The sequence below is a fragment of the Ornithodoros turicata genome, chromosome 5, assembly GCF_037126465.1.
Source record: "Ornithodoros turicata isolate Travis chromosome 5, ASM3712646v1, whole genome shotgun sequence".
Taxonomy (NCBI): domain Eukaryota; kingdom Metazoa; phylum Arthropoda; class Arachnida; order Ixodida; family Argasidae; genus Ornithodoros; species Ornithodoros turicata.
Window position 1 is genome coordinate 74,317,385 of NC_088205.1, and position 18,536 is coordinate 74,335,920.

General features: G+C 51.8%; 1 protein-coding gene and 1 long non-coding RNA gene across 3 annotated transcripts in view; one reads left to right on the forward strand and one right to left on the reverse strand.

Annotated features, from left to right (window-relative positions):
- LOC135396196 (uncharacterized) overlaps positions 1–18,536 on the forward strand; it is a 160,672-nt gene that overhangs the window by 39,263 nt on the left and 102,873 nt on the right. The gene's annotated exons all lie outside the window — the stretch shown is intronic.
- LOC135394799 (NFX1-type zinc finger-containing protein 1-like) lies at positions 179–5,381 on the reverse strand. 2 transcript variants are annotated; one of them, XM_064625787.1, is made up of 5 exons: positions 5,170–5,381; positions 4,111–4,404; positions 3,818–4,023; positions 1,088–3,295; positions 179–630 (listed from the first exon to the last, which is right to left on the reverse strand). In XM_064625787.1, exons 1-5 carry the CDS (start codon positions 5,359–5,361, stop codon positions 462–464), a joined length of 3,069 nt encoding a protein of 1,022 aa, XP_064481857.1. In that variant the 5' UTR covers positions 5,362–5,381; the 3' UTR covers positions 179–461. The 2 variants fall into 2 exon arrangements, with proteins under 2 accessions (XP_064481857.1, XP_064481858.1); XM_064625788.1 differs by lacking the exon at positions 1,088–3,295.

Below are 18,536 nucleotides of genomic sequence, written 5' to 3' on the forward strand. Positions count from 1 at the left end.
GGGGGTGGGGGTGGAGCGTGTAACCCAGTCCGTTTTCTGGTAACGGATGCCGCGGACTGTGCGATTCAGCGGTAGCAAAATCATGGCTATATGAATAAAGAGTGCACTATTTTCACAGGTGACCTCGAAACACCCCTCCTCTGCACCCAGTCTCAATACGCCCATGACTGGGCGACACATCACATCTAGAAAATGGAGATACGAAATATTCTTTATCTGTAAAAGTCTGATTTTGTTATGACATTGAGATCAGTGTAGAGAAGAGGGCGATTATCGCCGATGCACATCATATACATCGCTGCAGGGGTTCGAGCGCGAATGAAGTTTCATTGTTTTAACGAAACCACAGACAAATTGAAACCAAGAACTAAGGGCTACAGTAGCCCAACGAAGCGCTCAGTATTTCGAAACCAAAACACTATATAAAAGCAAGACAAGTTTGTTCAGTGGGCCTATTGAAGTCACTTGTCGCAGGGTTTCTTCTCTTCAATGAGACTACGGAGGTAGTCATCAAGTGAGTGTTGCCCGGCAACCGCTTCATACCCGTAATGCTCACTCCGGATGTCATCCAGAGCCTTTCGCTTTTGTCTGTTCATCCTGGCGATGTACTTCTTGACACGTTGACCGAACCTACGAGGTGACAAAGAGAGGTATCCATGCATTAGAGAAGCGAAAGACGTCGGAACTGCTGAGTTCCATAATCCAAGAAAACGCGTATCCCCTGCAACAACAGAAAAAGTAGGGCTGGTTGGTAGAACTCCATTTCTTAGCGACAATATCCCCTGCAACTCTCGTATAGCGGCTCGTATGGTGTGAAATTGATATTAGACTATTCTCGATGGATGTTGCACGAAGCTACGGGGAGTTCGCAGTAGCCAAAGGATGTTAAAAGCGGCGAAGTCTGCGGGGGTTGGGGTCGTTCCTAAGTGATATAACAGGTTTCATGGGCTAACTACTCAGAGGGCTAAGGTCAGTTGAACAGAACCACACAAGTATTCCGAACCCAAGAAGTTACAATGTCGTCTCAATCCCAATCCCCTTAGTTGCTCCGCGTTACCCGTTCCACACTACGAAACTTGTGGCGTACCTCAGACAATGCCTGGCGGGCGTCGAGCATCTAGGGCACAAAAGAGGGCCATTCTCAGGGGCTGTGGAGCAAGCTCTCCTGAAATCTTCCTCTGGCACAGAATGTCCGCAGTCTCCGAGCGCTACGAGGAGAACATTTAAGGACGTTCCCGCTGCTTCCTCGTACTCTTTCGGCTTGCAAACACTGCATAGCGTCGGACAGGGCTCGCCGCAGGCTCCGAGACAAGCATGACCACAGGGCAGCAGTCTCGCGCAGCGATGGTCGCAGGGAGGCCGTGTACAAGGTTCGCAACACAAGGCATCGCAACGAGAGTGCGGACACGACCACGTGCAGGGTTCTCCGCAAGGTGGACATGGATAGCCACACACAGTCGGACACGGGCCGTGAGGGCAGGATATTGGACACGATAGCTGGCACGGGTATGGACACGGCGTTTTGTAGCAGGCGGCCGGACATGGATGACCGCAGGCAAGAGACCGAGGACAAGGTTCTAAGCAAGGAAATTCCTTTTTCCGCAGACTGCACGGAACGATATCTTTGTGGCCGCAAGGTCTGTCCAAAGTAACATACTTGTTGCACGTACTTGCGCAAGGTTCATTGCAGGCATTCCAGCAAGGATGACCGCAGTGTAGGATAGCTGGACAAGGTGCACGGCACAGCCTAGAAATGGGAGAGGGATCCTTCTGCTGCCAACATGGAACTACAACGGTGTGTCCAGATAAGCACAGAGCGGCTACTTCGGCCCTGCAAACGTGGCTACAAGCTCTAGTGCATCTGAAGCGGCATGTATGTCCACATGGCAGGGACTTCGGACACTGATCGCAGGCGAAAAATGATTCAGTTTGGGTTTGCCAGCATTCGAGGACCACGTCATGTCCGCAAGGAAGCACGTAACTAGATTTCGTCCGGCATGCAATAACCGTTGCCAACTCACGACACTCCGCAGTGACCGTATGGCCGCAGGGTAAGGATTTCTTTACGGCTTCCCTGCACGGGTTATCGCCACACGGCTCACCACAACGCCCTGCACACCTATGTCCGCATTGTAGCAGTCTCTCGCAGCGGGCTCGACAGAGTTCTGGATTAGCAGCGATACAGCCAGATATCTTGCACGGAACTTCGATGAGATGTCCGCACGGACCTACCTCAGCACTTGATCCGACGCACGCTCCACCGCAGAGCTCGCCGCATGTTTTGCCACACGGATGACCGCATGTATTCAAGAGTCGTCCGCATTTTTTCGTGCAAGTCGCCTCGTCTGCCATGTAGCACGGGACTTCGGAAGTATGGACAGGAAACTCCACCTTAATGTGCACCGTGCAACGCGTACACTGGCCGTGGCAGCGTTCGTTGCAACAGTGACCTCTGGAACATGTCTTTCCGCAACGCTCTCTGCAGGTGGACAGCGTGTGGTCCTCAGTATCCATGTGACAGTTTTTTGGACAAGAATGTCCGCAGGGAAGGGAGGCTGTGCACGGATGGTTACAGAGACCACTACGACCGCTAGGAAAGTCATCTGCTGTTCTTACTACTGCCGTGCTGTTCGAGTGTCTCCTGCACCGTAACTTCAGTTCGCATCCGAGCAGGCCACGATGTTTGAGGTCGTCAACGATGTCTCTCCATAAGTTGGACGCCTCGCTCAGTAAGGTCATATTGCCTACGCAGTAAAATCCCATACGAGCCCTGGATAGGAGGACACAAATTCGGTTCGCCACTCGAACGAAACCGGTTTCCCCGGTTTCGTTGGAGCGAACCAAGGACAAGAGGATGATGTCGTTCTCTTCTCCTTGGAAATTATCCACTACTGTGATGGCCACCGCGGTCAGCTCGTGATATGTACTAGCTGTGCGCTCTAGAAGCTTCTTCTGACCCATGTACGGCGTGAGCAAAGTGATTTGAGAACGTTGGTAACCCTGAGCAAGCAGGTATCTGCAGAGGTTGACAAGAAAATTTGCCTCGAAAACGTTGCTATAGCTTCTGCCAGAATTGCTCCGCTCTGGGGAGGAGTGATTGAAGAAGAACATGTTTGTGGTCATACCCTCAATGTCTTCGTATCGTTCCACGCACGAGTGGGGCTCCAAGGTAGGGTAGAATCGTGGCGTGAGAAGGCGGGCGAAGTCCGGCCTCATGCGATGTTGAACGCAGAGCTGTTTGACACCCACGCCGTTGATAAGCATTCTTTCGAAAAGAGACACGTCCATCTTGTATCTGTTAAGTAAACCATCTTGCTTTCAAATGTAAGTAGTACAAAGCACACGACGACAGCAATATTACGATTAAAGAACGGCAGTCGATGGACGGGTACCGGGACTGGGAACCACGCTATACGGCTGAACGTTACACATGATGCGCTTACACGATCTTAGATCCCCAACATACCAAGCTTCGCGCAGACACACAAGGACAAGCTTCCACACTCTACACATCCCCTTTTATTCCCTCTCGCATCCACACCAGTTTGTTTACTGAGTATCGTGGTGGTGAAACACAGGGACGGACATAACACTCTTCGCGTACAGCGGCGGATTGCGTTACAAGGTTTCGTGCCGGGTTACGTACACTTCCAACAGTTTACAACCCAAACACGTAAGATAACCGATGGGTGCGATTTCCTTTGCGATTTCCTGAATAGTGTTGTCGTGCCCCGTAGCCCACTCAAAGCTTGAGCGTTGCACCCAAGCCTATTGCTTGTCAATGGGTCAATGGGTTTCGTGCAAGCGGGCCCTGTACCTGATTGACAGTTCGTGTACATTCGTAGGCGGACGCAACTGCTGGTGGTCTCCGATGAGGATCACATGCTGAGTTTGCGGAGCCAAGCTTGTCACCACGTGAGCTTTGAGTACTTCGGCTGCCTCTTCCACGATGACGATGCGCGGTTGCACCTCGCGGAGGAGAGCCTGGTACTTAGCCGCGCACGTTGTTGTCATTCCAATGACCTGAAACAAGACTTCTGGTCATCTGCACACACACACCAGGAGTAATTTTTTGCACTTTAGTGCCCTTGGAACCCATTAGGTACCCACCTTGGACGCCCTAAGGACCGGTAGGACAGCCATTAGTCTGGAGTGCGCCATGCGCTCTTGCACATCTTCCATTGTTGTCATCTCAGAAGTTTGAAAGGTGTCAATCACAGAAGTCAGGTTGTCGACCCAGTATCGATACAGTTTCCAGCGCTCTCGAGATCTTAGTGTCCAGACTTCCTCGACATGATCGTCTCCTGTGGCTCGATCGCCCTCCTTGATGATGTTGCGCAGATGTGCTTCACAAGAGCTTGTGTCCGGGTCCCGCATGTTGGATCCCTTTTTAGCTTTGTGCACCTGAGTAAGTGACGTCACTATCACCGCACTGCATAATGCGAATTGCCTATGCCTAATAGTTCAATATGTCACAAAACCAGCCACCAATAATTTAAGCGTCATCTTTGAAGTCCACGCAGGAGTCTTTTGGCGTTGTGAGAAACGTGTTTAAATGTGGCCTTATACTTTACGCCGGTCATCGCTGGCGGTAATCTTTTTTAAAAACCCTGTCATGAGGTGTCACGTGGACAGTGGTGCACGCGGGTATGGTTATTCCCGTGGATCCGCGCGGATATCCGGTCTATGCCGTGCTGCGGAAAAAATATAACGTCTTGAAATACACGAGGGTAAGGTGCGGATAAACTCGCGCACCACTGCGGCAGGCGCGGATATCTGCATTTTATCCTCAAATAAGCATTTGTGTTGTTGTTGACGTCCGCCAGGTGGAGCCACAATTGACGCGAAGAGTCCAAAATGATGTCCAAGGGTATATCCTATGCACAATTGTGGATGACACAATATTCCTGGGTGGTTTACATGATAACATTTTCGTCATGCGGATTTTCCACTCAAATTCGGTGACTGCGGATGTACGGATACATCTATTTCATCCGACGCGGATGCGGTCGCGGATTTTACGTGCGCGGGAGCAGTGCAGATGCGGATACTATCAATGTCATCCGCGCTCACGTCTGCCTAGGAGGCAGAAGACAGAGAACTCTGTGCAGAAGACAGATACATCAGGTATACTCTGAGAATGTAGTATACCAATCCAGCCTCCCTTACCGATGACGTGTCCTTTTTGCTGCTTTGATTCAGGAAGAGTGCTTTCGTTTGATCCAAGCGTAACCACACCCTGAACACTTGACAGAAGGAATCCTCGTCGAACACCGCTTGCAAGAAGGACTGGCAGCACGCCTTGCTCATGACATGCATAAGCAGTTTTACAACGTCCTCTTCCTCAGGTACGGAAAACATTGTCTGTGCCAATGTTGAAAGCGTCTGAAAAAAGGTGAATGCATAAGCATGGGTATAGGTATAAGAACTGAGATGCAGCAACGTCAAAAGTACAAAGATTGGCTAAGGCTTTGTCCTTTGCTTGTCCGTAGAAGGTATAAGAGCATGCACGTTAGATAGGCGGGAGCACAAACGAAGACCAGTAGAAATCTGCCTCAGCTCCTTGAGGAACGCATCACTTCCCGTGCATTCTCACAAGCGACATTCCTCAAGAATACTCCACCGGAAGATGCGATACAGTCACATGATCGAGCGCGTGCGCTCAACGTGCGAGTGCACTGCTGACCGTTGGGAACATACGAAACAAAACGTAACTTAATTCTGCCCCGAGAGCACCTTTTCGCTTTTTCTTCCGGTAGAACATTCCGTGGGGATATCGTTCGTGTAAATACACGTTTAGGCCCCGTTAGCACTATCCCGTGCACTACACAAGCGAAAACAAAAGGCAAACCTTCACTCGTTCAAGGTGCTTCTGTAGAGCTTCAGAGGACTGCCGACCAGCTTGTGTCCGTTTGCACGTCTTATTGACATGATACCTTTTCAAGGCGTTGTTCTTACATCCACCGCCCATCCTGGTAACAAGTTTCGTGAACTGAAGCACGCCTTCCAGAAACTGATCCAGGGCGCGATTGGTATAGCAGACCACCAAGATGGGACCTTGGCCGTCACCCCATACAGCGTCGTTCTCCAGCAGCGTCTGAACAATCTTCAAGCCCATGTAGGTCTTTCCCGTTCCCGGAGGTCCCTGTATGACGCCTAGTTCATGGGTTAGAGCGTACTGAAGAGCCTCCAGTTGGGAGCTGTCCAGTTGGAGTTCTTCCGCGTTTGGCCAGCTGTCTCGGTCGAGCAGGGTCACCTTTCGGCGGGTACCACCAGGTGTCTCTAGGAGACACGTTATGTCGAACGTCGTCGAAATATTCACGTAACTTGGATGGAAAACGACAGATTCCGCACCTGCAACGGCGTGTAGTTGTGTGAAAAAGTGACGAATGAGGGAAACACTGATACAAACAATGATACGCCTGTGCCGTCAACAGTGCCGAGTTTATGTTCCTAATGTGGTCAGCTGCCGTTCTAAGCAACGTGGGTACTGTCACAATGCTTGAAACATGATCTTGGGAAGGTTCTATCTTCGTTCTGTGAGTTGCAACCGGTTAGGCACGCAAAGAGTTCTGTATATTCCTGTATTTTGCTCGCCAAAAGATGTTACGATATCTATATCTGTGCAAAACAGTTTTGTTGCGTGGCCAGCCATGAACTGTCCTGGGATTTCAGAGAACGCTCTTTCTGCGTTACATATAGCCACACGAGACGCATGCTCCAGTAGGTAACACGAAGTCACGAAATGCTATTCTTCAACATTCAACTATAAATCACGCATGCCAGGAAGCACACTATGTGCACAAACGCGTGCGTATAGTCGATGGGGAAAGGAAAATACATATATTACGGAAGCGCCTACAACCTAAGATCACGTGGTGACGTTCTTGCCTATGTACTAGGAATACTCGAATATAGTAACGACGTTGGGCTGTATCAGCTCACCTACGATGTACTTTTCCAGTGGAAGAGCGTGCGTGTTTTGCAGAGCCTGGAATACATGACGATAACCCTCGAAGTATGCGATGCTTTCCAGAACAACATACTGGCCCGTGACTTCGCAGCTACAATTCCAGAATGTGACTTCAACGACGCCTCTGCCGAGCATGCTTGGAGTGGCACGAGACACCGTGACCACCTGGATTGTCTCGAAGTTGTCCTTACTGAAGCAAAGCAGCGACCCAGTCATAAAGCGCCTCGTTCCCTTCCAGCGCATCTTTGAGAAACTCGAGGCGTCGAACTGCACGACGTATACCCTTCCATCTGCGTTGACGGAAGAGGAAATGACGACAACGCCGGAATGGACGTTCACGCCGTCCAACTTGCGGAATATTTCTTTCCTGCAGAGAAATACATCGGCTTAGTTAAACGTAAAACTAATTATCTCGCGCCCGTTTTAAATGACCAAGAATCGCAGACCGTTGTAATGCTTCAAATGCTCCCCGCGAAGTCTGCTCGCGAACGATTGCACGCAATCGTTTTTTTTATTTTTTTCACTTTTTGAAATTCCTTGTTAGCGCCGCGAAGCAACTGTGGCTATGAGCGGCGTATAGAAGTGGCCACGTAGAGAGAGGACAGCAGGAAGTAGTGTGGGACAGGGGATGTTAGTATGCGCCCTGGGCTGACTTCAGAGCGAACTGAGGAAATTCGTCTAGGAAGTCTTCGGAAAACCCCAGAAAAACCTCGGACGGCACAGCCGGTGGTAGGATTCGAACCCACTACCTCCCAGTCTTCAGCACCACCTTAGCTACCATCAACGAGCGGGACGCCGTAACCTACTCCGCCGCTGGTCTAAAAAGAAGTGGTAGAGCGTGTGGATGCATTCTCGTAAATGTTAAACGTTATTTTGTACTTCCGGTACACTTTGCTTTTCGATCTTAACGAATGAGTAGACGATATGCTTGCCCAAATCCTACGAAGTGCTCCCACAAATGCTTCTTACGTTGGGAATTTATTCCTGAAAAACAACCCATGTGCGCAAGCACTCTTTGCGTACTGTGCATGCTATGTTCTAGCAGGTACGATCCACTAAAGCCCTCCTGAAATGTCCATCTCACAGTATGGTTACTGGCATGTATTAACGCAAAAATAAAATACGATACACATGCGGCATAGTAACGATATACGCGCATGGTATCGATAAACGTGGGTGGCTCCGGCAAGGCTGATCAATTTTTGAGCAAGAGACGGCAAGTTTCGCAATATTCTGGCATTATACGAAGTTTACCTGTATCTATGTCCACAGACTTGCTGTGCCCGGGCACACTCCCTTATCCCTTCCCGGAGCGGACGGACGAAATCCTCACGAAGCAGCCTAAACTGGACGTCCAGATAGTGCTCCGTGCTATTATACGACCCACGGACACGATTAGGCGTCAAATGAGGCAATTCTCTGGCTAGCAACTCTTCAGATGCTGGAACGACTGGGAGAGTTCTGAAGTCTGGGTGGGACCACACGCGTTGTCCTCCCAGCATGGCGCCACTCGTCGCAAACGCTTCCAGCTTCACGGCCCTATTGTAGACGTCGTCGATGCCTAATTGTGATTCACGCAATGAGTCAACCATCGCCGTTACGTAGGGTAGTAGGCTAAGGAAGGTGTCCGTATTTAGAACAAATTCCTTTATGGCCTCCAAGACGTCCAGTAGGTGAAAACGAGGGATTCCAGCTGAAAAAGCAGGCACTTGCTAATCATTTTCTAGTTCTGTAAATAACCCAGCACAGAACACTGGCACGCAAACAAAGGCGTAAACTTCAAGCGTGACAAGTCAAGCTCAGGGCAAGTCAACTACAACAGGTCAACTTCGCCCACAAGTCTGAAGACGTCTGTGATCCACCTAGGAGCGCGCATGCCTTCGCGTCTCAACGTAGTGCCCGCGCCCGCATGGTTCAAACTTAGACATCACTTTGCCAAAACATACTCATCGAAGACCACGTACTAATTCCGTACTTTTGAAGCAAAGCACATAAAATATTCTCACAAACAAAACAATGCGTTCTTACCTACTGAGAACAGTCTTCGAGCGACGAAACCTAGAACGCAAATTTTGGAAGCGTCTTCCTCGCAAAGTTTTCAGATGTAGCTGTCTTCCTAAGAAGGTCCCGAAGTCTAGGAGAGCCGCGGTCGCAGTACGAACACAGGAGACTGAGCACTGCTAGAGTGTGTCTTAAAACAATTATTTTGGTTTGCGTGCATGTACATGTCACTCTCTCAGAGGCTTTGTTTTTGTAAGCACTTCTCAAAGATTTGGGGTATGATAAGTTTTTGGCTAAAATCGCGTTTTAAAATGTAGTCTCTGGATCTGTCCTAGGCGGGAAATCTGTCTGACAAAACGTGCTCAAATCTTGACTGTCCCGCAACACTTCCTTAGGTATCAGGTTTTTCGTTGGTAGTAGGTCAAACGTAACGCTGTATAGACCGTTACGTCAAGACGGGTACACAACCGCATCAAAATGAAACGTGCAATGTATGTCACGGTATGGTACACCAAGTACGCTTTGAAACGCTGTGAGTATCTTTCGCGTTCCTTAATTATGTACAAATCCTGGTGATACATGCATGTGGCTTTCGTTCCAAACTAGCCAATTGTTCGAAACCACTATTATCTCTATCCATGTGTCATGAGCGCAATTGAACACGACGAAGATTGGTGCAACACTGCCACCTAAATATTTTCCGCACGGCACAAGGCGTACAAGCAATGGATATAGAGAGGCCCGAGAATGTGGTCACAAATTCTGAGCGCATACATCGTAGAAGCAAGAAATACCACCATGGTGTTGCGCACACATCGAAGAAAGATGAAACACTGTAAGATTGGGGTGCAGAGGGTGCGGTATTGGGGCACCCTAGGTAAGATCGCCCACTGCTCACACGGAGGTGAAAAGAAGAAAGATGAAACAGAAAAAAAAAATGAAAACAGAAACCCCAACAAAACACGTTCTGTCACGGGTGAAACTACAGAGCCCAATTTCCCAGATGAAAATTAACACAGGCAGCACACACCGCGAACTAGAAATTGCGCCATCAACGGACCATTGTTGCTCTGTTCACGCGTAGTATACAGTTCATGTACGTACTTTTTTCCCCTGTCTGTTACCTCTCCTTTTGTTGAAAAAAAAAAAAAAAAAGAACAGAAAAAGAAGAAATATATAATCATGCTCTGAGACGTGCTTGTGTATTACTGTGGGTTTCTTGGTCCGACCACGTTTCGAAAAGCCGCAAGTGGTTTATGCGGGGAAGGATCGCAACAAAGCGTTTATCTTCCCTACTCTATACAGCCAAAAAGTAATCTTTCTATATTTGTCGGTATCGCTACCAATTTGGAGAGAAGACAATAGTCATACCGCCATGAACCGTCGCGTCCTTTGACTCACTGATTAATACAAAAGCTTAGCAAATTGAACAGGATAAAAAAAAATCTACATTGTCCAGGCTTACAAAGTTCCACAGACATTCCCAACATCGTGCAGCAGTGGCCTTGTGGTATATTGCCACGTATCATCTTCTTGCAGGTTGGGAGTCCCAATGGCCCGAATTCCTCAGGTAGCCCACGCTGTCTTCGACTTAGTCGTTTCTGTTCTTCCAGGCCGTTGAACACGGATTGCCCCGCGCCTCCACCAGAAATGTCACGGATGAAAACAGACGAGCGAGACGGCGAATAATCGGCGAACGCTTTATTCTAGCTGCTTTTATAGCTGTCTAACACAAGAGCGGTGGCTCTTAGACAGAACTTAGGTAAGAGATGCTCCGGCTCGGAGCTCACAAGCTTTTATACACAGCGGCGAACTTTGTAGAAAGCGCGCGTTGGTGAAGAAGAGGTAGTAGAGAAGCTTCTCCAAGGTCGTCGATCCGTCCATGAGATTGATGCGAGCGAAGGAACAGATGCTTCTACAAGCATCGCTGGCTAATCAGCGCGGCGTGCCGTGGGTTTCAGCCCGTCGCTCGAAGGCTCCCCGCCCGCTGCCGTTGTTCCGTGTGGTCGCTTCAAAGACGATACGTGGCATCCTTCGAGCCCTTCCTGGGTAAATGTGACTATAGTCTAGCCCGTCAGCTTTCAAAATATTACTGCGCCGCATGTAGGATGGCTGGACACAGAGAGCGGGCCACGATAGCTCAGTCGGTAATGTTGTTGGCTTGCTGAACTTGCCATAGCCTCCTATAGGAGGCTATGTTCCAGCACAGTTTGTTGGAGATTTCCGGCGCACCTCCTGCGGCACGAGCAGCATGTCGCGACACAGGGCAGACAAACCTTACGTGTAACATCACGGCACCATTATTTTGGACACAGAGAGGTCACGCTCCTTCCTGCGCGAGTTAATGTAATCACTCTGCTTCCGTATTGGCTGTTAGGACCGGGCACATGACACTGCGCGGCGGCGCTCCCCAACTGATGGCGCTGCAGTATTTCTCTTGGCGCGCTATTGTATCTCCTTCTCTCCAACAGCTCATGTAGGCGACGCACTAGACTGCTTTTCCTTCTTAAGTTGAACACCTATAGCTCAGCATTCCTAGGCTTCTTGTCTGGAAGTGTCCTCGGTTTGGCTACAAAGACACCTTTTTAGTTTTCCTTTAGATTTCCTTCCTTTTGTTAGAACCGCTAAGCAGCGCAACCTAGAGTCAATAGTTAGGAGTATAGAGAGTAGCATACCTTTTCCTCGCCAGAGCCGCTTTTCGGTGTCCGCGGTTGGGCCGATCGTATCACTTGGTTTCTCTTTCCAAGAACGCGACGTCCATCTTGAGTACCCTCCATCCAAAGTCGGTGACCTCGGTTTTCAGCTGGCTCGACTGCGCGCTGTTCTCCGGCGGAGAATGGGCAGATTGGCGTCCCATTGCTAGGCGACGCAGGCGCGCACCGGATCCAAGATGGCGGGGTGGCTCACCGGCGTGGCTCAGTGTTACTACTCCGTTCTCTCTCTATTTAGTGACCCCAGCTCAAGCGAGACAGTGAGTAGAATTCATGGCAGTAAAACCCCTTTCGTTGTTTAATTCCTCATGCGCATAAATATTGTACGCTCAAATCCACACTGTAAGAAAAAAAAAAGGTAGACTTTTCCGCCCAAGCTGGTATAACCACAGTGCGTCTACCATTTCGGGACAATCCAGGCGCGCCTTCTCCTCCGTTCGTATAAGCTGCGGCGTCCCTTTCCCTTGCTCCTCTCTCTCACATTTGCTGTAAGACAAAAAGGGTAGAACTTCCTACGCAAGCTGGTAGAACGACAGTTCCTACACTGCAGTATGTTCCTACTCTGCAGTTATACCCAAAAGGTAAAATTGGTTTGAGTAGGAATGTGGTCGCAGTAATGCTCTACCAAGACGGGTAGAAAAATTCTACCCTTTTTTTCTTCGAGTGCAGCGCTGTGTGTCGGATATATTTCCGGCCAACGTCAACAGAGCCCCAGGCGATCGAAATCATGCGCAATCTTGCCCTGCGGCATGTGCAGCCAGTTGCAACACAAAGAACCTTACGTGTAAATCCACTCCAGTCAGTAACAGAAAAAGCTCAACTCAAGCAAGTCTCTCGACTTCGTGTTTTACCCTTCGTGTTTTACCCCTTCCCTTCGTGCTTCATAGTCTCGGGGTTTTACATCATACACAAAAAGTCTCTCTCTCTCCCTCTCACACACACACGCATACACACGCGCGCGCGCGGCAGACGTGACTTCAAAAGACGTATGATTATGGCTTGAGTAAACATGACGTCGCAGACACTTTTTTACTTCGCGTTATATTTTGAGGATATCCTATAATACTGCACTCACGGCCGTCTGGAGCATTGTCCAATATACTACGCGCCCACATCAAAGACAGCGTGTGTTACAGGACGGAAACTCGGAGACCCGCTGTCATGAATATGGTCCCACTTTATTCCAGAGGGGCGGATCCAAACTGCCTGAACGAAGGTACAGGACCGAGTGCCTGGCTCGCGATCCCTCCTTCTCTTTCGGTACTCGCGTGGGCAGAAACGTCCTTGTCGATTCCCAACATCCTCCCGGGGGCGGCAGTGGTGTCCTTGTGGGCCTCTAGCAGGTACAGACGCTGAGCAGGACGTGACGTTTCTCTTCCGTTTGCGAGTCTGATAGTGAAGCTCCGGACGATCCCGTCGCGCCCCGGGTGTGTGGCTACAACGATGGCGGTTTTCCACAACAATGGTGGGAGGCGGTCGTCTTCAACGATGACAAGATCACCAGGCTTCAGAGCTGTAGGAGATCCGCCAGCACCTTGGTGCGCAGAACGGAGCTGGAGGAGATATTCCCTTTTCCAGCGCTTCCAGAACACTTCAATGGCTTGCTGGCGTCGTTCGCTCCGTCTGCGTAACGTCAAGGGCGTGCTCTGTTGCTGGACGTTCTCGAGAAGCGGCAGCCTGGCAATACGACTCCCGACGAGGAAATGAGACGGGGTTAGAGGGAGCACCTCTTGAGGATCCGTGGATATGCTAGTGAGGGGTCTGCTGTTTACGGCCGCTTCGACTTCGTGAAGGATGGTGACCAGTTCTTCGAATGTCTTGCGACTATGGCCGAGGGTCAGTCTTAGGGATGATTTCACCGTGCGGATCATGCGCTCCCACCACCCACCCCACCAGGGGGCGGAAGGGGGGTTAAACCTCCAAGTGATGCGAAGATTGCTGGCGAAATCTTGGACGGGTTCCGTGGACAGGAGAGTGAGGAGGTGAGCGCATCGGTGGAACGTGCGGGCGTTGTCGGAGTATACAAGTGATGGAACACCGCGTCGGGCGACGAAACGGCGGAAAGCGAGAAGAAAAGCCGGGGCGGTCATATTTGTGACGAGCTCTAGGTGAATTGCTCGAGTCACCGCACACGTAAAGAGGGCCGCGTATGCTTTCGATGAGGCGCTTGAGCTGACTCGGACATACAGCGGACCGCAGAAGTCCACGCCAGTGACGTCGAAGGCGGTGGTCGGTGTTATCCGCTCGCGAGGTAGTGGGGCGACAGGCGCGGATTCTGGACGAAGTCTCGTGCGGCGGCACCGCAGGCACTGACGAAGTACGCGTTTAACAGTTTGTCGTCCCTTGAGCAGCCAGTATCTGTCGCGGAGATCGAGGAGCGTTGTATGAATGCTTGCATGGCAGAGGTGGAGGTGGGCATACATGATAATGAGGGCCGTGAGGCGGTGATGGCTTGGGAGCAAGATAGGGTGTTTTAGGTCACTTGGGTCGGAGAGGGCTTCAAGGCGGCCACCGACACGGAGAATGCCGTCACCGTCCAGTATAGGTCGGAAGAGTCTGATGGCTGATCGAGCGAGCTGCTCGCCGCGCTGAAGCGCGGAAATCTCGCCGACGAAGACGTCACCTTGCGACCGCCGAAGCCAGTAGATTTCTGCCTGATCAAGCTCGCGTGCGGTTAGGGGACCGCGTACGGGCGACGCCGTGTGACGAGCGTTAGCGACGAAGCGGCGTACCCAAGCGGTAACCCGGAGAACCGTGCTTAGATTGGCGTAGCGGTCTAAACCGAAAATAGCCGGTAACCTGAGCGAGGGAGCGGGGCAGACAGTGGTCTGCGTGACGCGTTCTTCATCTTGCGGGACTGGAGTTAAGCTTGAAGAGGGCCGGGAAGGCCAGGAGTCTGCCTGCATGGTGAGCCAGTGTGGGCCGTGCCACCACAGGGGTTCGGCGGCGAGTCGCTGAGCAGACACACCGCGAGTGACAAGATCAGCGGGGTTCTCTTGTCCGGGGCAATGACGCCACGTGTGACCGGCAGAGAGGCGTTTGATTTCGGTGACGCGGTGCTGAACAAAGGCAGGTGGACGGTGGGTCGGCTGTGATCCAGTGCAATGCTATTGTGGAATCGGTCCAAAAATAAGTGGGTAGAGATGTGAGCAACGGAAGTTGCCGGATGTGAGCGGCGAGCCTTGCGGCGGCGAGGCATCCGATGAGTTCAAGGCGTGGAAGGGAGATGGTCTTGAGCGGAGCCACCCGGCCTTTGCTGATGAGAAGACTGCAGTTCCACTGGCCTTGGGAGGCGATCGTTCGAAGGTATAGCGCCGCTCCGTAGGCGCGCGGACTGGCGTCAGCGAAAACGTGAAGCTCGCCAGACGAATTCGCGAGGTCACATACCGCTGTCAGGTGGCGAGCCAAGCGTATGGTGTTGAGGGTTGGTAACTGCGAACACCATTCGGTCCAACCGGAGCGTTGCTGGGGAGCAAGCGGGGCATCCCAACCGTAACCGAGACTCCACAACGACTGAAACAACAGGCGCGCGGATATGGTGAAGGGGGTCAAGTACCCCAGGGGGTCGAAGATGCGGGCTAGTGCGTGGAGAATGGTCCTCTTGGTGACCGGGTGATCGGCGATGTACACGACGACCGAACCGACGTCGAAGGTGATTTCGTCGGTGGGTCGATGCCAGAGGAGTCCTAGCACTTTGATCATAGGCTGAGTCGACACGTTGTCATAGGCAAGGCCGTCGTGTAGAAACTGACTATTCATGGTTGGGGAGTTAGACGCCCATTTGCGGAGCTCCATGCCAGCTTCGGCCAAGATTGAAACGGCGTCCTGATAGAGTCGGAAGGCGTGGTCGTCGGAGGTTGCTCCGACAATGAGGTCGTCGACATAAAAGCCATGTTTTAAGCGTTCGGTGGTATCCGGGTATCGGTCGGCCGCGCCTGCGAGATGATGACGTAGTGTGGCGGCGAGTAAAAATGGACTGGAAGAGGCGCCGAATGGAACTCGAGTCATTCGCCATTCCTGGATGTCCGGTCGGGGTTCTTGAGGTGAAGGTAGCTTCTTGATCCAAAGGAAACGCAAGGCGTCTCGATCCTCGGGACGGATCGCGATCTGCAGATAGGCCTTGCGAATGTCTGCAATCAGTACGACCGGATGGCAGCGGAACGCGATAAGTTGCACGAGGAGGTCAGCGTTGAGATTCGGGCCTTTGTGCAGAACTTGATTCAGCGAGAGTTCGCCGGGCATATGCGAGGAGGCGTCGAAGACTACCCGAACCTTCGTTGTCACGGCATCTTGGCGTATGACTGCATGATGAGGAAGGTAATAGAGGTTCGACGGTCGGCTCGACATGTTGGGCACCTCTTCTGCATGACCTTCTGAGAAGTACTCCGATATCGTGTCATGATATTGCTGCAGGAGATGGGGCTGATCGCGAAGGCGACGAAGCTGCGAAAGGAGTCTGGCCTCTGCAATCGTTCGGTTGTCCGCTAGTTCGCCGAAGTAGGAGTCCTTGATGAGAAGCGGAACTTGATAACGATTGCCTATCTTGGCCACCTGGTGCTCAAACTCATCCAACGCTGGATGCAAGTGCATGGGATCGGAGGGGTCATCGGTGATTCCGATGGCGTCTAACCGCCACATTTCGGCTGGGTCAATGTCGGATTCACATGGCGGTCCTGCGAACGAGAGCGCGGTAGTGACGGCAGTACAGGCTGAGGCGGAGACGGAGTAGGCTCCTTGGACTAGCCATCCAAAGCGGGTTTCGACTGCGGTGAGACCAGGGGTGAGACGGCGAATATTGCCTGACACGAGTGTCCAGTAAATATCGGATCCGATGAGAACACTGATGTGGGCGTCGGCGACGCTATCGGGAAGCGGGGCATCGGCCGCAGCAAGCCCTAGGTCACGCGGTTTGTCGAGGGCCAGTATGTCCAGAGGCTGGGTAGTGACAGAGCACACTTCCGGAACTTCGAGAGCCTCTATAATGAGAGGACAATGAGCGTGCTGACTAGTCAAGGACAATGCCACTCTCCGGCAGTGGTATCTGGAAGGAGCCTTGCTTCTCCCAAAGGAGTACACAGTGAGGTCCTCGGTTCCGAGGACGGGACAACCGAGTCTGCGGGACAGGTCCTGTCGAACGTAAGTGCGATGGCTGCCGGTATCAAAGAGCGCGCGGACGAGATGGTTGGCTTGCCGTCCAAGTGCCCAGACGCGAGCGGTTTGGAGGAGGACGTGCGTGGCAGGTCGAGTGCACGTAGCCGTCGTGGTGGGGGTGTGCGAGGAACGTTCAGAACTGGCGCGTTGGATGTCGCAGAGGAGGGAAAGGTGATGCTCGCCGCAGGTGGAGCACGTTAGGTACCTGAAGGAACGGCATTCGCGTGAGACATGGTTGTATTTGCCGCAGCGGAAACAGCAACGTTTGGCTGAGAGAAGTCTACGCTTGTCGGTGGAAGACACAGCTGCGTGGCAATCTTGAATGGCGTGAGAGGGGCTGTTACACAGCCGACAATTACGAGGACGGTGATTTGTCGAGCGGGCTGCTAGTGAGAGGGCTGTCGGGAAACTGGCAGGCTGCTCCGGGGAGGGGCAGGATCGCTGCTCCCGCGGTTCCCGTTGGGATACACGACGCTGAGCAAACTTGCAATCCTCTCGGCTCTCGATATGACTGCGAAGAAAGGCCAGCAAGCTCGAAACTGTTTCGGAGCGTTCGTCTGACATCTGCCCCTCAGCGCCTGGCGGCTGAAGAGGACTTGAGGGCGCTTTCTCGAGCTGTCGCTGGCGAAACTCGACGGCCAGCTCTTCCGGCATGCAGCGCATCACTACTCGGTGCAACACGACTGCGTAACGGGACTGAGGAACTCCAAGATTCTGTAAGCAACCGGTTCTAAAGATGATGGTGTCGTAGAGTTCTCGCAACTTCTCTACATCTCTGGCCGAGGATACAGGGGGCAAATTGAGCAGCTTATCGATATGAGCATCTACGAGCGCCGCTGGTCGACCGAATCGATTCTGTAAAGTCGTGATCGCCGTGTCATAATTCGCTTCAGAGATGGAAATTCCCTCGACGGAACGTTTCGCTGGACCCGACAAGTAGGACAGTAGATATTTAAACTTCTCGATTCTGGGCAAAGCTTCGCAGTTATGAATTGTGGTTCGGAAGTGATCCCAAAACGCTTGCCAGTCCTCTGCCTTGCCCGCAAATGGCGGGATCTGCAACTTCGGAAGAGCGACCGTTCTAATGCTGGATGGAAGCTGGTGAGGATCACGAGGAGCGGGTGCGACGGTAGGACTGAGCGCGATACTGCGACGAGCTCTTGCCACGGCGAGGTAAATATCGTCCTGGTAACGTGTGGCTGTAGTATACTCATCTTCGAACGCGTCATCGCTGACTTCGTCCTGGATTTTGGAGTCCAGCTCTCGCAACTGTTCAGCCTTTTGTTCCAGCAGATGAGCGTTATCGGTGATCTCGCTGAGGTTTGGATTATCGGAGATGTGCAGGCCTTCCAACTTGTTGAGGAGCCGTGTCACCGCCGCGCGAAGGACGGTACGAGCCTTCTGTGAACGACTCATTGAAGGCGAGGATGGCAGCGGTATCCGAGTGATTCCTTGACGGAGGAGAGCGGCAGGAGATTCCCGGGTTTCGGCACCAACAAATATATGTTACAGGAAGGAAACTCGGAGACCCGCTGTCATGAATATGGTCCCACTTTATTCCAGAGGGGCGGATCCAAACTGCCTGAACGAAGGTACAGGCCCGAGTGCCTGGCTCGCGATCCCTCCTTCTCTTTCGGTACTCGCGTGGGCAGAAACGTCCTCGTCGATTCCCAACAGCGTGATCTTTCATTTCGTTATGT

What these genes read in the sequence shown, in the direction of transcription:
- LOC135394799 (XM_064625787.1), bottom strand. Translation starts at nt 5,361, where the DNA reads ATGTTTTCCGTACCTGAGGAAGAGGACGTTGTAAAACTGCTTATGCAT. An exon ending in GTACACGAACTGTCAATCAG is followed by an intron (nt 3,296 to 3,817) that starts GTACAGGGCCCG and finishes TTTACTTAACAG; the next exon opens with ATACAAGATGGACGTGTCTC. An exon ending in CCCGCCAGGCATTGTCTGAG is followed by an intron (nt 631 to 1,087) that starts GTACGCCACAAG and finishes GTCACCTCGTAG; the next exon opens with GTTCGGTCAACGTGTCAAGA.